The sequence below is a fragment of the Varanus komodoensis genome, unplaced genomic scaffold (assembly GCF_004798865.1).
Source record: "Varanus komodoensis strain SLA01 unplaced genomic scaffold, ASM479886v1 scaffold4, whole genome shotgun sequence".
NCBI classification, from domain to species: Eukaryota; Metazoa; Chordata; class Lepidosauria; order Squamata; family Varanidae; genus Varanus; species Varanus komodoensis.
In genome coordinates this window covers 45,426,467-45,445,697 of record NW_025335941.1, presented here as the reverse complement: position 1 = coordinate 45,445,697, position 19,231 = coordinate 45,426,467, and the positions used below count along the sequence as shown (strand labels likewise).

The 19,231-nt window shown below is 48.3% G+C and overlaps 1 protein-coding gene across 2 annotated transcripts in view; it reads right to left on the bottom strand.

Annotated features, from left to right (window-relative positions):
• The window catches only part of FLT1 (fms related receptor tyrosine kinase 1), a 147,655-nt gene extending 135,673 nt beyond the window's left edge, over positions 1 to 11,982 (bottom strand). For both annotated transcript variants that reach the window (XM_044441355.1, XM_044441356.1), the window contains exon 1: positions 11,692 to 11,982. In XM_044441355.1, the coding sequence (XP_044297290.1) occupies positions 11,692 to 11,758 (67 nt within the window). In that variant the 5' untranslated portion in view covers positions 11,759 to 11,982. The remainder of the gene's footprint in view (positions 1 to 11,691) is intronic.
• Between the last annotated feature and the right edge of the window lie 7,249 nt (positions 11,983 to 19,231).

Sequence of the window (19,231 nt, the reverse complement as noted above, 5' to 3'; positions counted from 1 at the left end):
TCTGAGGCTGAATATCTCCAAATATCAGATGCAAGGAAGAGGCGGCAGAAGTTAGCAGTTGTCGTATGCTTTTAGAAGGCTTCTCAAGGAATCTGGCATCCCACTGCTGGCAATAGGATGCTGACTTTCATGGAATCAGAACAGCAGAATCAGAATTCAGCAGAATCTCTTGCTAAAGAAATGGCTTTCTTAGTAAAAGTTTCTTCATATGTCACTAGTTCTCCTGGCTTCAAAGTTTACTATGTCAGCAGACAGCAGGCACCACAAAAAGTCATCTTTAAAAAAATCACTTGCTATGTTGCCACTTACTCTCCTCTCTCTCTTTTTACACAGGAGCTGAGGTTGCTAGAAATTTCACTGTGGTTTTCTTCCGCAAAGAGATATACAATGGCAAAGAAGGAAAGTCTGCATGCTTAAGCCACCCTTCAACACAGAGTTAGTTAGGCCCCCTGAAGCTCATTGAAAACAATAGACTAAAGTGTATCGCTGTGCTAGCTTGTGGTCCACAAAATTCAATCAAGAGATGAGACACATTAAGATATTTACCTTGTAACCCTATCAGAGTCATTCTATCTCACTTGTCAGTGGCTTGGCTTTTCCCCAAAGAAGCCTAGAAATTCTCGTTTGATGAGGTGATGAGAATTCTCTGTGGCAGGAGCAGTGAACATCAGGTTCATGTCCGCACGAGTTGGGAAGCCCAGCATGAACAGTGTCCAGGGAGTTACCCGCTGTGCACATTCTTTGAGACTGAGAAATATATGCAAATTTAATGGCTGGGAAGTAAATGTAGGGTAAATTACTCAATTACTTCAGGGTGAATAAATGTATCTTTTTATTTCCCTCTCAGCCCTTGAATCTGCACAAGTTTCTCTCAGTTTACCTCCCAGCCATTGAATTTTCATATATTTCTGTGTTGTTTTTAACCCCCCCCCCCCCAGGAAACTGCAGTCACTGCAGCTGCAAGTACTCCAAAACTGAGAGGCAAAAAGTTGGGGAACTCCCCTTTCTACGTTTCCTGGAGTCTGGAGGAAGTGTTGAAAAGATGGAGGGCACTGAGAAGTATCAGCTGAACATCTAAAATAAAGAAAATTGCATCACTAAGGTGTGGAACTGTCTGTCTTCCATTCTTCATGCAACTGTTTTTGCTACTTCTTCCTCTTTACTGACACTTTTCGATACACAGCAAGGCGACTGACACCATCTGTGCACAAGTTAGCCTACATGCTATCTTACCTTCCCACATTTTGTCACTCCCTTTGACATATAAAACATACAAGGAAATTGTCTGGGAAAGGGGACACGTATTGGACAGCCACATGTGCACTTCCGTACACTTACAAGACTCACAAAAATAATTAAAACAGTTCCAAACAAAACAGTACAATTTTGTGCCTGCCATGCAACCCCAGCTGTACATTTCTCAGGCTCCAAATTATTATTAATTTTAAAAAGAAAATGTTAGCAAATGAAAAGGGGTAGGAATCAGAACAGGGACAAGGAGACAAGAGTTGCTCTGCCATGAAAGACTCTGAGATACCAGCTGGCAGATCGAGAGTAAAGGTGAGAAAGACCAAGCCATGGTGAACCCAGTAGTCTGCAGATGCACCATTGGTTGTTCCGCAAAGAACGCACACTGTGTAGCTTGTTTGCAGGTTGGCTTAGCATGACGTGCAAATGCAGCCATAGAGCCCTGGTCCTGTGTCATAGAAATGCAATGGCCAGTTTTTCCAGATAAGGAATGACAACTGATCCAAGTCTGTAGTGCAGATATGTTCATATAAGAGACAGAGGTGTTGTTAAATTTGTTCTGTCTATGTCACCTGGTTATCAGGTGCCTATTGTTCTGTTGTCTGCTGGTTAACAGAAGATGTATAAGAATGCTATCTGACTTGGGTGAGTGCTCTTTGTGCAATTCCCTTCCAAAAGTAGGGAGGGAAGGAGTCCACAAATCCATAGAATTTGCACAACTCAAAAATCCAGTGCACTATTGAATCAGCAGGTCAGATTCATGGGAACACGAACTCATTTGAATCTATTGCTGAGTTTTCTAGCATCCCTAGTTCAGACTCATGTCAGTCTTTTGCCTGGGATTCTGGCTATGGCAACTTAAGTTCCAGTATCTTTACAAATGTGTCCACTTCTTGATCTTCCATATATTTTCTTAGTTTTAAACCAAACCAACAAACCTCACTCTGCTCTAGAAACTCATATGTCATTTTCTTTTCTGTCTTGCAAATTAGAGTCTTTCATTCACTTCTCTGTCTTCAGTTGCATCAATCTCTCCTACTCTCCCTTTGCCATCTTAGACTGTCCAGAAGTGTTGGGCGGGGACTTAGTTCCCATTACGACAGGAAACTCACTGGGTGGCTTTGGGCCAGTTGCCGACTCTCCATCTAACCTACTTCTCCAAAGATAAATAGCGCCCGAAGACCGCGTGAAGACTGCGCCGCGCCGCCGGCTCCGCCGCTACCTGACTGCCCTGCCATGCCCCTGCACACGTGGCAGGTGTGCCCGGACGGGGTGGGGCGTCGGGTGGCCGGCGGCTACAAAGTGCTGCAGGGGGGAGCGCCGGCAGGAGGAACAACACCTGGCAGGAGACCGCGCCCGCGCCCGAGAACCGCACCGCGCCCAAAGACCGCGCCGCGCACGCGCCCGAAGACCGCGCCGCGCACGCGCCCGAAGACCGCGCCGCGCACGCGCCCGAAGACCACGCCGCGCACGCGCCCGAAGACCGCACGAAGACCGCGCCGCGCCGCCGACTCCGCCGCTACCTGACTGCCCTGCCACGCCCCTGCACACGTGGCAGGCGTGCCCGGACGGGGTGGGGCGTCGGGCGGCCGGCGGCTACAAAGCACCAGCAGCGGCCGGGGCCGGCGGCCAAAGGGCGTCGGCCAAAGGGCGGTTTGCCGCCGTTTGGGGGGGCTGTTCGGGGGGGGCTAGGCTGGCCAGGGGACTTGCTCTTTTGTTGTGGCAGTCCCTACTGTTGAACGGCCAATTTTAAATGTTTTATAATTTTAAAGTGTTTTAACTTGTTTTTATGGAGTCGTCCCTGGCCATGTTGCCGCCTGAGTTTCCTGGGGAGCGCACTGGCGCCGCCATTGGTGTGGTGATGGGCAATGGACGTAATAGCGGTGGGGGCTTAACGTGTCCGCATAGAAGAAGGAGGGACAGATGGCTGACACCTGTCCCTACTTCTGGTTTTGCTCCCAGCCAGAAGGTGCCAGGGAGTCTTGTCAGTCGCCCCTCGGGCCTGACGGTGCTGTTGTTTAATGCCAGGTCGGCCAATAACAAATCTGCCCTCATCCATGACTTGATTGTGGATGAGGGGGCCGACCTGGCCTGTATAACGGAGACCTGGGCGGGAGAGGGGGGGGATGTTGCCCTCTCTCAATTGTGCCCGCCCGGGTATATGGTCCAGCACTGTTCACGGCCGGAGGGGAGGGGAGGGGGGGTCGCTTTGGTTTACCGGGCCTCCATCACTCTCACGGGACTTCCTGTCCCTTCGAGACCAGGGCTGGAGTGTCTCTACTTGGTGTTGGGCGACCGAGACAGATTGGGGATTCTGTTGGTGTACCGTGCACCCTTCTGCCCAACAGTCTCCCTGCCTGAGCTGACGGAAACGGTCTCGGACCTGGTGTTGAGGACCCCCAGGATGCTGGTCCTGGGGGACTTCAATATCCATGCCGAGGCTAGTTTGACCGGGGCGGCTCAGGACTTCATGGCTTCCATGACGGCCATGGGGCTGTCTCAACATGTCACCGGCCCGACCCATGAACGTGGACACACTCTGGACCTGGTTTTCTCGACGGGGCAGGAAGAGGGTGGTCTGAGGGTGAGGAATTTATGCTTGACTCCCCTGTCATGGTCAGATCACTTCCTAGTGAGGTTTGTGCTCGAGAGCGACATCTCCCTCTGTAAGGGTGCAGACCCGATTGTATGGGTCCGCCCCCGGAGCCGGATGGATCCGGAAGGATTCCTGAAGGCTCTGGGGGAGTTTCCGGCTGACAAGACGGGTGCTCCTGTCGAGGCTCTGGTTGAACTGTGGAATGGGGAGATGACCAGGGCTGTAGACACGATCGCTCCTAAGCGTCCTCTCCCACCGGGCAGAGCCCGCTCTTCCCCTTGGTACACTCCAGAATTGAGGGCAATGAAGCAGGTTGGGAGACGGCTAGAGCGTAGGTGGAGGAAATCACGTGATGAATCTGACCGAACACACTTAAGAGCCCACTATCGGGCCTATGCTGTGGCGGTGAGGGCGGCGAAAAAGAGACACTTCTCCGCTTCCATTGCCTCCTCACAATGCCGTCCGGCGGAGCTCTTTCGAGTGGTGCAAGGCCTGGTTCACCCAGGGCCAAAGGAAGAGCTGACTCCACCCTCAAAGGCCCGCTGTGACGACTTTGCCGAGCATTTTAGGGAGAAAATCGCTCAGATTCGTCACGAGCTGGATTCCACTATTGATTCAGAGGTTTTAAGGGAGACACCAACGCTGCCGTCTGGTCCAGAATTATTGGATGAATTTCAGTTATTGCGGCCCGATGATGTGGACAAGGTGCTTGGACGAGTACGTCCTACCACTTGCCTTCTGGACCCTTGCCCGTCTTGGTTAATAAAGGATTCCAAGCACGGGATTGGAACCTGGATCTTGGAAGTGGTTAACGCTTCTCTGAGGGAGGGTCGGGTGCCTGCCCCTTTAAAGGAGGCGGTAGTCCGACCGGTCCTGAAGAAGGCGTCACTGGATCCAGGGATGGCCGCTAACTATAGACCAGTGGCCAACATCCCGTTTCTGGGCAAGGTGTTAGAGCGAGTGGTGGCGGGACAACTCCAAGCACTCTTGGATGAAACTGATTATCTGGACCCATTTCAGTCCGGCTTCAGACCCGGGTACGGTACTGAATCTGCCTTGGTCGCCCTGTACGATGACCTGTGCAGGGAGAAGGACAGGGGGAGTGCGTCCCTGTTGGTTCTCCTGGACCTCTCAGCGGCTTTCGATACCATCGACCATGGTATCCTTCTGGATAGGCTGGCGGGATTGGGGGTCGGAGGCACCGCTTTGCGGTGGTTCCGCTCCTATCTCAACGACCGATTCCAGAAGGTGGTGTTGGGGGACTATGGCTCTGCGCCATGGCAGCTTTGCCATGGGGTACCGCAGGGTTCCATTTTGTCCCCTTTACTGTTCAATATCTACATGAAACCGCTGGGAGAGGTCATCAGGAGGTGTGGGCTGCGGACCCATCAGTATGCTGATGATACCCAGCTCTACCTCTCGTTTTCCACCAATCCAGGTGAGGCAGTGGCTGTACTGAACCGGTGCCTGGCCGAGGTAATGGGCTGGATGAGGGCCAATAAACTGAAGCTCAATCCAGACAAGACGGAGGTCCTGTTGGTTGGCGGTTCGGGCTTCAGAGAAGGTGACCTGAACCTTGTCCTGAATGGGGTCGCACTCCCTCCTAGGGACAAGGTCCGCAGCTTGGGAGTGCTCCTCGACCCGGAGCTTTCACTTGAAGCTCAGGTGACAACAGCGGCGAGGAGCGCTTTCCTCCAGCTTCGGCTGATTCATCAGCTGCGCCCCTACCTGGAGTACGACTGCCTTGCAACAGTGACTCATGCGCTGGTGACTTCCCGTCTTGACTTCTGTAACGCGCTCTACGTGGGGCTACCCTTGAAGACGGTCCGGATACTTCAATTGGTTCAGAATAGAGCTGCCAGGCTGCTGACGGGGACTGGACATTATGTTCACATGACGCCAGTTCTCCGTCAGCTTCACTGGCTCCCCATTGAAGTCCGGGCCCAATTCAAGGTGTTGGTAATGACCTATAAAGCCCTAAACGGCTTGGGTCCTGGTTACCTGAAGGAGCGCTTACATCCATATTTGCCCAGTCGCCCCCTGAGATCGGCGGGAGAGGCCCTTCTCCGGGAGCCCTCCGTGAGAGAAATTAGGAGGGTGGTTACTCGGAGAAGGGCTTTCTCAGCGGTGGCGCCTAAGTTATGGAATGCGCTCCCCAGAGAGGTCCGTCTGGCGCCGTCGTTATTTGTTTTTCGGCGCCAGGCTAAGACCTTTTTATTTAAGCAACATTTTAAATGCTAAATACAATTGAATTTTATCTGGCCAGGGCGGCTTATTTTATAATGTGAGTTTTAATTAAGATTATTTTATATGGATTTTAACTTGTTTTATCTATGTTGTAAGCCGCCCCGAGGCTTCGGCGAATGGGGCGGCATAAAAATGTTTTAATAAATAAATAAATAAATAAATAAATAAATAAATAAATAAATAAAATAGGAGGGAAGGGAGAAGGCTCCTTTGGTTCCTTGCAAAAGGGAAAAAGCAAGGTATCGATGTACTGATAAATGAATGGCTAAACCAAAATCATACATTTTAAATAGTGATTACTTATAGTGTCAGCTGAAGAATCCAGAGGAGTGTATCACTGTATCAGCTGGAACCTGCATTGCGGTGGATTTCCTCTTATTGTAACCACAACAATCCACCTCTGAGCTGCTTCATTTCACACAGAATGCCACATTTGCTGCTGGAGTACAAGCTTCTCCTTGAGAAGCACCAAGGCGATGGGTAGAATTGTGGTGCCGCATCTAACAGAGTACTGAAACATTTGAGCTACAGGGTGGGGAAGGGGTCATTGGCATTAATGAAAAATGCTTCAAGATGTTTTTCAACAAGTAGCTAATGATACTGTGAAAATCATTGCACCGGCTGGGTTTGCACAACTTGGCAAGCCGTGGTGGTTCTTTGCCATTGCATTGGAGCCCACTGCTACTCTTCCCAAGCAGCTATCCAGAAAGTGTCACTGAAGGCTGCTGTCTAGTGTGGCTTTCGGAGGCATCCTTGCTCTGCTCACCTCCTGCCCTAAATATCTTCTGGGCAGGGCTGCAGAATTGCTCGGCCGAAGATCAGCTGGGTGGTGCTGCAGGAAAGAGCAGCACTGGGCAGCAGATTCCTTTGCTGCCGCCCCACATGCATGCTTGAGGGAAGCCCCACATGGGAGTGTTCGGGGTGAGAATCAGCCTGGTGGTGGCTCCCCACTGGTGGCTGCGCTGCTCAGCAGATTCCCCCATTGCCCCCATTCTCACTTCACGGGTGTTTGGCTGGGGATGCCTCTCTGGCAAGTGAGAAGGGGAGGGTGAATGGTCCCTCCCCCTTGTTGCTGCCACCTGCAAAACAGGTGCTCAGCTCAGGGCCAGACTAGGGGTATCTCTCTCGCCAGTGGAAGCAAGAAAGGAAGGGTAAGTGGGGAATCAGCTGCACTGCCCCAAACCAAGCACTGCTGGCCAGCTGGTTCTCCTCACCATGCACGAGATTCTTTCTTCAGACATGCAGGGGATGGGGGAAGAAATCTGCTGAGTGATGCTGCTCGCTTCTGCAATTGATCCCCCCCCCCCATTTTGGCTCCAGCCATACCCTCTGGGGCAGGAGGTGCCTGATCAGAGGTGCCCCCATCCTCTCTGCTGCACTTCAGGGCATGAGCCCTGTTCACGCAACAGAGACTGCTCGACAGCTGTGGTGAGCCAAACTCGGCTTGCGATAATGCAGCCTCATTCATCCCCATGGTGTCCCCTGGGAAACCACCTGGAGAACCTGAGGACGAAAGTGATGGAGGAATGGGGAGAGTTACCTCCATGTGTCTGATCATCTGTCAGGCACACCAAAGCAAAAAAACCCCAGCCCAACCACCATGGTAACCACATGTCCTGTGAAGCACTATGGGTGCTTCCAGAAGGGCTGGCCCTACAATCAAATGTATAGTGTGGCCATACCAACTTGTAGGTGTTGGAAGGCTCTACTGTTTCTCCAGACTATCCCATAAGCTACACTCCTCTGGCCGACCACCAAATCTGCCACTTAAATGCAACCATAGAATAGTGGACAGGAAAAGCTCCCAAACAGCTTCTTAGAGGGTGAAGTGGTGGGTGGCTGCTGAGAGGCAGCGTTGCAGTGGTTGCAAGAAGGGACTATTTTGCTTTCTGCTAGCTCTTTCTAATCACTACCACTGCTGAATTTTGTAGAAGTAGTAAGGCAGTTTGGGACTGCAGGGGTGGGCCACTTGTTCGACTGTATGAGCTTTTCTTTAACTTTTTTTCTATTAAGATAGACAAAACGGTGGGAAAACAATGGTGGGAAAGCTACAAGCAAAAATGATGATACCTGAACCCCTGTAAAATTCAGTTAATGAAGTAAGGTGGTTGCACAGTAGAAGTCTTAACTGAAAACACACTAAAGTCAAGTAACTATGCAGAGGATGTCCGCCTAAATTTAATTATGCCCAAGTAGTCTACCAGAACTCATTTTAAGCGTCAACTGCAGCACAGGTAGTCTTTCCAAGATGTGTCACTTTTTCATACACATTTCAGTTAATACATTGTTCTTAACATTGTGTAACCCAAAGGAAATCCAGCTAAAGCACTATAAATATGAGGAAATGTCTCCATGCACTCTGGGTCCAAGAAAAGAAAACTCAAGACAAAATATTAAATTTCTCCCTGAAATGCTCCTGTAATACTTACAAATTCTCTACATTGCCTCTAAAACTGCATCACTTGGAATTATGGATTGATCACAAAGGATACACTAAACAAGAACCCATTGGGTTGGCTCGAAGGGCTACCTGCGGTGGAAGGAAGGCACTTCTACCTGACTTTCATAGGTTCTCCTCTCACACTACAGCTCACCCATCAGGTTCCTGAGAGGATGCCATACAGAGGAGGGTGTCGTCTGCTAGACCAGTGGCACCTAAATCTAGCTTCCATCCATTTCATCTTTCTGATAAATCTATTTATCTAAATTTATCTATAGGATATCTGTTTCCAAACAGATATTTAGCACATCTATATTTTACAGGCGTGTAAATCTTAAACATCTTATGTGTACATCTGTATAAAACACAGAGCATTGCCCAGCTGAACATCTGAGCAGAGCATGCTTACTTACAAGTAAGTCACAGAGTGTTCAGTAGGGCTTTTTCCCAGGTAAATGTGCATGGGAGTGTAGCCTAAGGGTCACTTTAAATCTGAAATGGTAAGAATGCCTGCAAACATACATTAGTATTAACGATAACAAAATGCATATCAGTGAACCACATAGTAATCAGGGCCCTCAAATTCATGTATACATGTTTGAGGATGCATGACTGTTGTTCATACTTTTACACTGGCAAACACAATTGCAGTCCAAACTGAAAGTTTTATGAGCATGTTTAATTCTATCACTTATCTAGCACCATTCTTTGGCTGAACTGTACCAGTAAGATATGATGTGGCCCTTATCTGTCTACTCAGAAATTTGCTCTCCTCATAAACAATGATTTATGAATTTAAATTCACATTTTACATTTAGGAATTTAATTTATGATGTGATTTTATGAATTATGAAAGTGAGCCCCTTTTCAGTTCAGTACACATTCAAAGTAAATTTACAGAACATTACAGAACAAGGCAAGCAAACTAATCAAAGAAATGAACAAAATGTAAATAAATAACTAAACACAAAAGTCCCTGTCACCTGTAAAAATGCCTTTAGTGTTCAAATTAGTACAATGCAATGTAAGAGCAAAACTTCAGTTACCGAACTCTACGTTCATCCGCAAGCACGTTTGCACGGAATTGCGTGGCACTTGTTCCCAGGCGTGCTGTCTTTATCACAAAGCAACTTTTATTTTTAACCAATGAAATTTCCATTTCAATGCATTTAGAATGGAAATACTGACTAGTCTCAAGCCAACTGAAATTTCTGTTCCACTGTGCCACAGGTCTTGGTACAGAAATGCAACACCAGAGAATAAATTGCACTCCTGAAATCGTCCTCCTTGCCACCAAGCCCTGCTTAGATCTGTCCTGAGCGTGCCCAAGAAGTTAGACCAGATCCCTCAACACGACACCCTTCAAATGGGTTGGAATGAAACTTCCACCAACCTCACCAATGGAGGCCTGCTGACTGGGGATGATGGGAATTGTACTCCAACCTATCTGGAGGGTGCCAGGTTGGAGAAGGGTACTCTAAAGCAGAGAAAAGAGGTGCTGGTGCCATTGCCACCCTTCTAATCCTAACCAGGGTTGCCCATGACCAGGTCCTGCAGATCAGTTTTCCAACCTCCCTCTCCAAATTGCCAAGTACAATAGTTCCCTATTTTCAGTATGCAATGCAGTATTTTAAAGACCGGGTGCTACCTTCTACTGTGGTTCAGTGCTAAGGTAAATGGAGAGCTGGTTCTTCAGAGCAGCCATGCCCGGTCCCTACCCTTTCCTTCAAGGCATTGGTCTCATTTCACACAACATTGGCAGTGAGCTGGTATAGTGAAGGAAACAAATCTGGATGACATGCCATACCATGATTCCCTCTCCTGATGTGTTGACCTTCTCTGTGGTGTTGGGTTGGAAACAGAAGCTGGTCACCTGCAGTATCCTCTCCTAATGAAAAGTCAGATTCATTCACTAAGCCCAGTCCCAAATTACACGGGAAGTGGCCCATTGCAGGCAAGTTAGCCTGAGCTCAGCACTATCCTAAATATGTGGATTCGGAACTAAATTCCACTGAAACGTTTTCTGCTGCTTGTTAAGGATGCCAGCCCCAGCATCCCTTCCTATAGGCTGGAGCCTCATGCTTGTTTGGATCGTTCCAACCCTGGGTTCTCAGACCCATGCCATGGTAGAAAATAAGGGTCACTTCCTAGGAGCAAACTTTCAATGTTCCAGCCGTTTCTGATCTGGTTTGCCTTTTTAATATGTTGATAATAACCCGCAGGGTGGCGGAGAATGCATATCCTCATATCCTATGTAGAAACATTAGTGCCCCATCCTAAGAAGTCCATCCTTATTTCTTCCCAGCACAAGTAGACAGATCTGACCATTAGAAGTGTCAGAATTAGGAGGGAGACAAGGGGGTGGGGGGGACGGGGACAGACGGGCTCCTGAGGAACCGGGGTGGGGTGCATCCTTTTCTCTAGGAAATGAAAAGCAAGACTTTTAAAAACGTTCACGCGGAAGGGCCACGCACGTCGGTACATGCAAGTTACGGGCACAAGTCATTAATCCGTTATGATCCGCGCAGCTTTCCTGGAGAGAAGTTGCAGTCGAGCAACTCGCATCGGCATCCCGACCACTTTACTCGGAAGTCGTGTTTGGGTGGAAGAAAACCTCCCAAAACATCCCTCGCGGTGAACACGTGAGAGGCCAAAATCAGGTTCGATCTAAGAGGATTCGGACGTGTAAGGCTCTCCCGCTCTTCCCTTTATTACCTGTTGCTTTACTGAACTAGGTGGAGGTGGGCGGAGGTCTGACATGAAAAACAAAAGCCCTCCGGTTCCGATCTTCCGACGGCTTTCCAACTGGGCATTCTCCTCTGGTGTGGCCGGAGGAGCAATCCGTTCCTTAAATTGAGCGCGGCAGAGAAAGGAGGAAGCGCTTCTCCAAGCAAACTCCTTGGAGAGGCGAAGCGAGCGCAAGGTGTTACGAAGCGCCCGCGCCTGATACGCGAAAGAAAACCTGACAGCCTTTGCAGCGGCGGCAGCGAGGCAGGTTGGCTGGACCCGGGAGGACCCACCGGGCAGCGTTCGCATCTGCTCCCAGTCTCCGTCCGCGGCCGGGTCCAGAAAGGAGCAGGGCGATGGGGCGGCGCGCGCGTCCAGGAGGCGGAGGGGCCGCCAGCCCGGGCGGGTCCCCCTTCAGCAGCACCGCACTTACCTGCCAGAAGGAGCCAGGATCCCAGCAGCCCGCCCAGCATGGCCCCAGGGAGCCCCCAGCCAAACATGTCGTCCTCCTCCCAAAACGCTCGGAAAGCTGCCGGTAGGAGCGAGCGAGCGAGCACTCTCCGCTCCGCGCGCGAGTCAATCCTGGGGCGCCCCTCGGCCGAACAACCACGCCAGGTCTGGCCAGCCGCGGCGCCGCAGAAGAGTTTCCAGCCGGCAGGATCTTCGCCGCCTCTCTCGCTCTCCCGCAGGCAGAGCGGGATCGAAAGCACAAGGCAGTTATCCAAAGGGCACTGAGTTTCCCGGGCTCGGCCCTTTTATAACCTCCCCAGCCCACATCCTCCTTCCCAATCACGCCTCTCTCCCCCCACGTCACTTGCTCACCCACCCACTCCCCGCACACACTCATTTACAGCGGTACCTTCGGCCGGTCCCGCTTCCTGAGGAAAGCGAGAGTCTCGAGGGCAGATTGCTGGAGGATGGAGCTGGGCAGCATGACTTCCCGCATCCGCGGCATGCTCGGATTCTCAGCGGATCACGTTCGGGGCGGGGGGGGGGGGGCAGAGCGGCATGGAAGCTGTGCCATTGCCAAATTGCAGCCCCGCCGTGGCCCACGGCCTCAAGGACTTGAATGGCATTTCCTTCCAAGCAACAGGCACTGCTCTTAGGGACTACGCAGAAGCAGAGATCATTTTCGTGCAAAACTATTTAGGATGGGGATGAAACGCGGCCCGTTTACGCGTTGGAGATCTTAAACGTGATTCCCCGCACGTACGTCCGCATAAGCAGCCTGAACCGGCTTAGTCTGACTTCTGTGAAGTAATGGATTCGGCTGATTACAATGAAAACCTCAAAGATGCCCCTTAGACCTGTTAGGTGGCCCAGTGAAGAATGTAAAACAGCCATGTGGGATCGCATCAAGGGCCCACTTAGCACAGCTACTGATTCCTACAGTGACTAATCAGATGCTCTGGGGAAGCAGGGCTTGAAAGAAATTTTTCTCCTGCAGCAGCTTCAGTTGTGTATGGTCCCAGAATCTGCAGGTTTCATACAACCAGCACAATCTAGTTTTAATACATAGGACTGGAAAATGGTGTATGCCCAAATCCTGAAACACCATAAGGCAGTGTCTCCCAATCTAGTGCTCTCCAGTTTTTGAGGACTGCAATACCCACCAGCCCCAGCCTGCATGGCCAATGGTCAGGAATGCTGGGAGCTGTAACCCATACCACCTGGAAGACAATAGGTTGGGGAAGGCAGTTGTAAATTATGTGTGTTTCCAGCTGTATGAATTCTGCAGGGGCAATGTGTTAGCAAGCCCAGCACTGGCCGCCTCTCTCAGTTGCCTGCCTAAACATGAGATGCTTGTTACAAAAGGAAACAAGAAGGCAGTGCTCTCATTTTTTTCAGCCCTTCTACGTAAGCTGCTAAAGAGGCAACCTGCTTTCCCCACCCTGGTGCCCTCTAGGTGTTTTGTGCTTGATGTTTTGGATGGTCATCAGTGCCAGCTAGCATAGCCAATGGTCAGGAATTCTGGGAGTCGTAGTCCCAACCATCTGAAAGAAACCAGATTGGGGAAGGCTGAATAAAACGTATCCCATCCAATTGTGCAATTACAACTATCTTTCTGAATTCAAGACCAAAACTTCAGTTTAGTATGTTGGACTGGGACTCAGGAAGATCCAGGTTCTAGTCCTCACCCAACCACTGTGTTGTGTTTGGACCAGACACTGATTCTTAGGGCTGCTGTGAGGATAAACTGGAAAGGATTATGTAAACTGCCTTGAGACCCTTGCAGGAACAAGTAGGATGCAGATCTAATAAACGAAGACCAACCTTCTGAGATCGAAAGTAAGAAAGGTTACTACATAGTCATCTGAGGAGGCACCTGCTCCAGAATGGAGTTGCTCCAGGCTTCAACACAGGAATGTCTATCACTGATGACTCATGCAGCACCAGTAGCAATGATCACCACAACACTCAGTTACCCAATGCGCATAATCTGGTCCTCTTCTGCTGCGAATAGCTGACAGGATCATCACAGGTCTCTACATGCTGGTAACCCAGCTGGGGAATTCATCTAGAAAAATAATCCATTGGCCACTTCAGCAAAAGATGGAGGGTAGATCAAATTCAAAAGCAGCCCAGAGAACAACTAGTGCAACTCATGGTAATGCTGTGATTGAGATGATCAGAGATATTCTAAGTGCCCTGCCTTGGCTGCAGTTAGCAATCACTCATCAACAACAAGTTACCTTCCTGAATTCAACTTATTGCAAAGGACCAGTCCATCTGATGACATCAAAAAAACCCCTTTCTCTATATCTCTATTAGCCTATTTAATATTTTATTGTAATTCACAATGAATACAATAATGAAGGGAAGGGAAGTGTCTTCCAAGTAAGCATCTTGCAGCCAGAAATGTTTACAAACAGCTCAATAATAGTAGTGTGTGTGGGGGGAGGGGGCGGGTGTCAGTATGAGGAAGGGGAATTGTATCCATGATCTGCCTTCCTTTAATTGTTTGGGATCCCACTCTTCCCACACATTAGAAAATCCATGCTGGATCAGACCTAAGGTCCATCTACTTCAACATTCCATATACATGGTGGCAAAACAGCTTCCGGCCGGATTGCTCAAGGCAGGATGGGTGTGAGACCTCCTCCTGCCCAAGCTCCTCGGCAACTGGTGTGCACCACCTCTGACGAAGGAGGTAGCATGGACCAGCAAGGCTAGTAGCTCTTGGTAGCTTCCTCCCTCATGAATCACCTTGGATCATCCCATGCAGCAGGCCTCATGACCATCTGGCATGGGTGCAGAGCGTGTCAGCAGAAAGAAAGTTGGGACAGGGAAGTTGGTTTCTCCATGTGCCGTTGCAGGCCAAAGTTGCATTCAACTTGGAATCGGAAGACTTGTGTGATCTGTCAGTAGATAATTCTTTATTTGTTCCAGCCATATGACTCCATGACTGTGAACTGTAACCTACGGTCAGAGTGCCCAACAGTGTAAACACAAGAAGAAATAATCCCAATTTGAAGAGTATCTCCTATGCATTTGCACAGCCCTGATTAATTTCAGTGGGGCTTATACAGTATCTGGTATGTCATGCCCTTTGTGCTTAAGTGTTAAATTGGATAATCGACAAACATGGAAGTCATGTTGCTTCTGGAGATTGGCTATAATCAATCCGTTCATCACAACACTGCAAACATGCTCAGCTAGTGGGAAAAAACCCATACAAACTATGTTAAATTTCCAATCAGGAGTAATATCTACTTGTAAAATCCACAGAACTTTCTCATATATCAGAAGTTCAGGATTACAGTGCTAAAAATAGCAAGAGCCTTACTTTTCGACTGGTGTCAGACAATCCTGCCAACTTGCAGTGGAAGACAGTGAAAACTCTATGGCAGCCTTGCCCAGCCTCTTTCCATCCAGATGGTTTGGATTTAAAATCCCATTACTCCAGATCACTGGACATTCCAGCTGGGGGTGATGGGAGTTGTAGTCCCAAAACAAATCCAGAGAATGCCAGGTTGAAGAAAGGTTGACATGTAAATATGCATGTGCATATAGAAACAGGAAAAAGCCCCGTGACTCCCAGCATTCCTGAACCAGTGTGGCTGGCTGGGCAATGCTGGTAGTTGCAGGACCCTCTTCCATTAACACATGCATAAAATTGTTCCTTTAATCACTGGGTTTTTCTTAGGTGAGCCGCTGTACAGTTGGTGACTCAGTCTCAATCCATAGGCCCGTAACACACCAGTTGCAATGCAGAATGCTTTATCTGAAGCTAGCCACAAAATATATAAATGAATGCATGTGTATTAGGGATTTAGGTCTTGGTATTATCCTCACACCAACTGCCTCAGTGACTCCATCTAACCACCTCATTCTCTGCCGTCCCCTTCTTCTTTTGCCATCTATTGTTCCCAGCATTAGGCTCTTCTCCAGGGAGTCCTTCCTTCTCATTAGGTGGCCAAAGTATTTGGGTTTCATCTTCAGGATCTGGCCTTCTAAAGAGCAGTCAGGGTTGATCTCTTCTAGGACTGACCGGTTTGATCACCTTGCTGTCCAAGGGACTTGCAGGAGTCTCCACCAACACCACAATTCAAAGGCCTCAATTCTTTGGTGCTCAGCCTTCCTTATGGTCCAACTTTCACAGCCATACATTGTAACTGCGAAAACCATAGCCTTGACTATACGCACTTTTGTTGGCAGGGTGAAGTCTCTGCTTTTTAGTATGCTGTCTAGATTTGCCATAGCTTTCCTCCCCAGGAGCAAGCGTCTTTTAATTTCTTGGCTGCAGTCTCCGTCTGCAGTGATCTTGGAGCCCAGGAAAATAAAATCTGTCACTACCTCCATTTCTTCCCCATCTATTTGCCAGGAAGTGAGAGGACTGGATGCCATGATCGTAGTTTTCTTAATGTTGAGTTTCAAGCCAACTTTTGCACTCTCCTCCTTCACCCACATCAAGAGGCTCTTTAGTTCCCCTTCACTTTCTGCCATGAGAGTGGTATCATCTGCATATCTGAGGTTGTTGATATTTCTCCCAGCAATCTTAATTCCAACTGGTGATTCATCTAGGCCCGTCTTTCTCATGATGTGCTCTGCATGTAAGTCAAATAGGCAGGGCAACAGTATACAGCCTTGACGAACACCTTTCTCAATTTTGAACCCATCAGTGGTTCTGTGCCCAGTTCTAACTGTTGCTTCTTGACCCACATATAGGTTTCTCAAGAGACAAATAAGATGGTCAGGTACTCCTATCTCTTTAAGAACTTGCCACAATTTGTTGTGATCCACACAATCAAAGGTTTTAGCATAGTCAATGAAGCAGAAGTAGATGCTTTTCTGGAACTCCCTAGCTCTCTCCATGATCCAGCATATGTTGGCAATATGATCTCTAGTTCCTCTCCCTCTTTGAAATCCTGCCTGTACTTCTGGAAGTTCTCGGTCCACATACTGCTGGAGCCTAGCTTGTAGGATTTTGAGCATAACTTTGCTAGCATGTGAAATGAGTGCAATGGTGCGGTAGTTTGAACATTCTTTGGCATTGCCCTTCTTTGGGATCGGAATGTAAACTGACCTTTTCCAATCCTGTGGCCACTGTTGAGTTTTCCAAATTTGCTGGCATATTGAGTGTAGCACTTTTACTGCATCGTCTTTTAAGATTTTGAATAGCTTAGCTGGAATACTGTCACCTCCACCACCTTTGTTGTTGCTCAGACTTCCTAAGGCCCATTTGACTTCACATTCCAGGATGTCTGGCTCAAGGTCAGTGACCATCCCATCGTGGTTATCAGGGACGTTAAGCTCTTTCTTGTATAGTTCCTCTGTGTAATCTTGCCACCTCTTCTTAATCTCTTCTGCCTCTGTTAGGTCCCTGCCATTTTGGTCCTTTATCATGCCCATCTTTGCATGAAAGGTTCCCTTCATATCTTCAATTTTCTTGAAGAGATCTCTGGTCCTACCTATTCTATTGTTTTCTTCTATTTCTTTGCACTGTTCATTTAAGAAGGCATTCTTATCTCTTCTAGCTATTCTCTGGAATTCTGCAATTAATTGGGTGTATCTTTCCTTGTCTCCCTTGCCTTTCGCTTCCCTTCTTTCCTCAGCTATTTGTAAAGCTTCCTCAGACAGCCAGTTTGCTTTCTTGCATTTCTTTTTCTTTGGGATGGCTTTAGTTGCTGCTTCTTGTACAATGTTGCGAACCTCCGTCTATAGTTCTTCAGGCACTCTGTCTATCATATCTAATTCCTTAAATCTAGTTGTCACCTCTACTGTATATTCATCAGGGATATGATTTAGGTCATACCTGAGTGGCCTAGTGCTTTTCCCCACTTTCTTCAATTTAAACCTAAATTTTGCAACCAGAAGCTCATAATCTGCACCACAGTCAGCTCCTGGTCTAGTTTTTACTGACTGTATAGAGCTTCTCCATCTTTGGCTGCAGAGCACATAGTCAATCTGATTTCTGTGTTGAATATCTGGTGATGTCCATGTGTAGAGTCATCTCTTGGGTTGTTGGAAAAGAGGGTTTGCTATGACCATCATATTCTCTTGACAAAATTCTACCAGCTTGTGCCCTGCTTCATTTTGTACTCCAAGACCAAACTTGCCTGTTATTCCAGTTATCTTTTGGCTTCCTACGTTAGCATTCCAATCCCCCATGATGATAAGGACATCATTCTTTGGTGTTAATTCTAGAAGATGTTGTAGGCCTTCACAGAACTGGTCAACTTTAGCCTCCTCAGCACCAGTGGTTGGGGCATAGACTTGGACTACTGTGATGTTGAATGGTTTGCCTTGGATTCGAACTGAGATCATTCTGTCATTTTGGAGATTGTATCCCAGTACTGCTTTTCCTACTCTTGTATTGACTATGAAGGCTACTCCATGTCTTCTGAGGGATTTTTGCCCGCAGTAGTATACCTGATGGTCATCTGAATTAAATTCACCCATTCCTGTCCATTTTAGTTCACTGATTCCTAAGATGTCGATGTTCAGTCTTGTTATTTCTTGTTTGACCACATCCAGCTTGCCTTGATTCATGGATCTTACATTCCAGGTTCCTATGGAGTATAGATCTTTGCAGCATCGGACTCTCCTTTCACCACCAGATGCATCTGCAACTGAGTGTCCTTTCGGCTTTGACCCAGTCGCTTCATTCTTTCTGGTGCTACTAGTACAAGCCCTCTGCTCTTCCCCAGTAGCAAATTGGACACCTTCCGACCTGAGGGGCTCATCTTCCGGCATCGTATCTTTTTGCCTTTTGGCACTGTCCATGGGGTTTTCATGGCAAAGATACTGGAGTGGGTTGCCATTTCCTTCTCCAGTGGATCACGTTTTGTCAGAGCTCTCTGCTATGACCTGTCTGTCTTGGGTCTTGCACGGCATAGTTCATAGCTTCATTGAGCTACGCAAGCCCCTTTGCCACAACAAGGCAGTGATCCATGAAGGAAACTCTTTCACTTAGTTTGCACCAAATTTATCCAATGGGATATTTACTCATACATGAACTTAAACATCACCCATTCATTCTAGCTTCACCGGCTTAGCTTGGCACAGAATTTGGGTGCTGAACCTCTTTCAGCCCAAGGGCTGAATTCCATATCTGAGTAGCTCAAGGGGTCATCCCATGAAGCTGAATAGTGGGAGATTCATGACACAGAGAAGGAAGCACATGTTTTCACAGTATCTGGTTAAACTGCTGAATTTACTACCACAAAATAATGGGCAGCAACTTCATGGAAGGTAAGTCCAGTAAGGGCAACTAGCCATGATGGCTATATGCCACTTTTGCAGGGGCAGTTTGAAGAACAAGAGCAGGAGGGTACTATTGCATTCAGATCTTGTGGGCTTTCTGTGGGAATCTGGCTGGGTACTGCAGGAACAGGATGCTGGGCTACATAAGCTTTCAGTGTGATCCAGCATGGCTCTTCTTATGTTTCTATGGCTAACTTAAGTCCTCTGGATTTCCTCTCATTCCAGCCTATAATAAACAAATACTAGTCAGGGAAGACATTTATTTT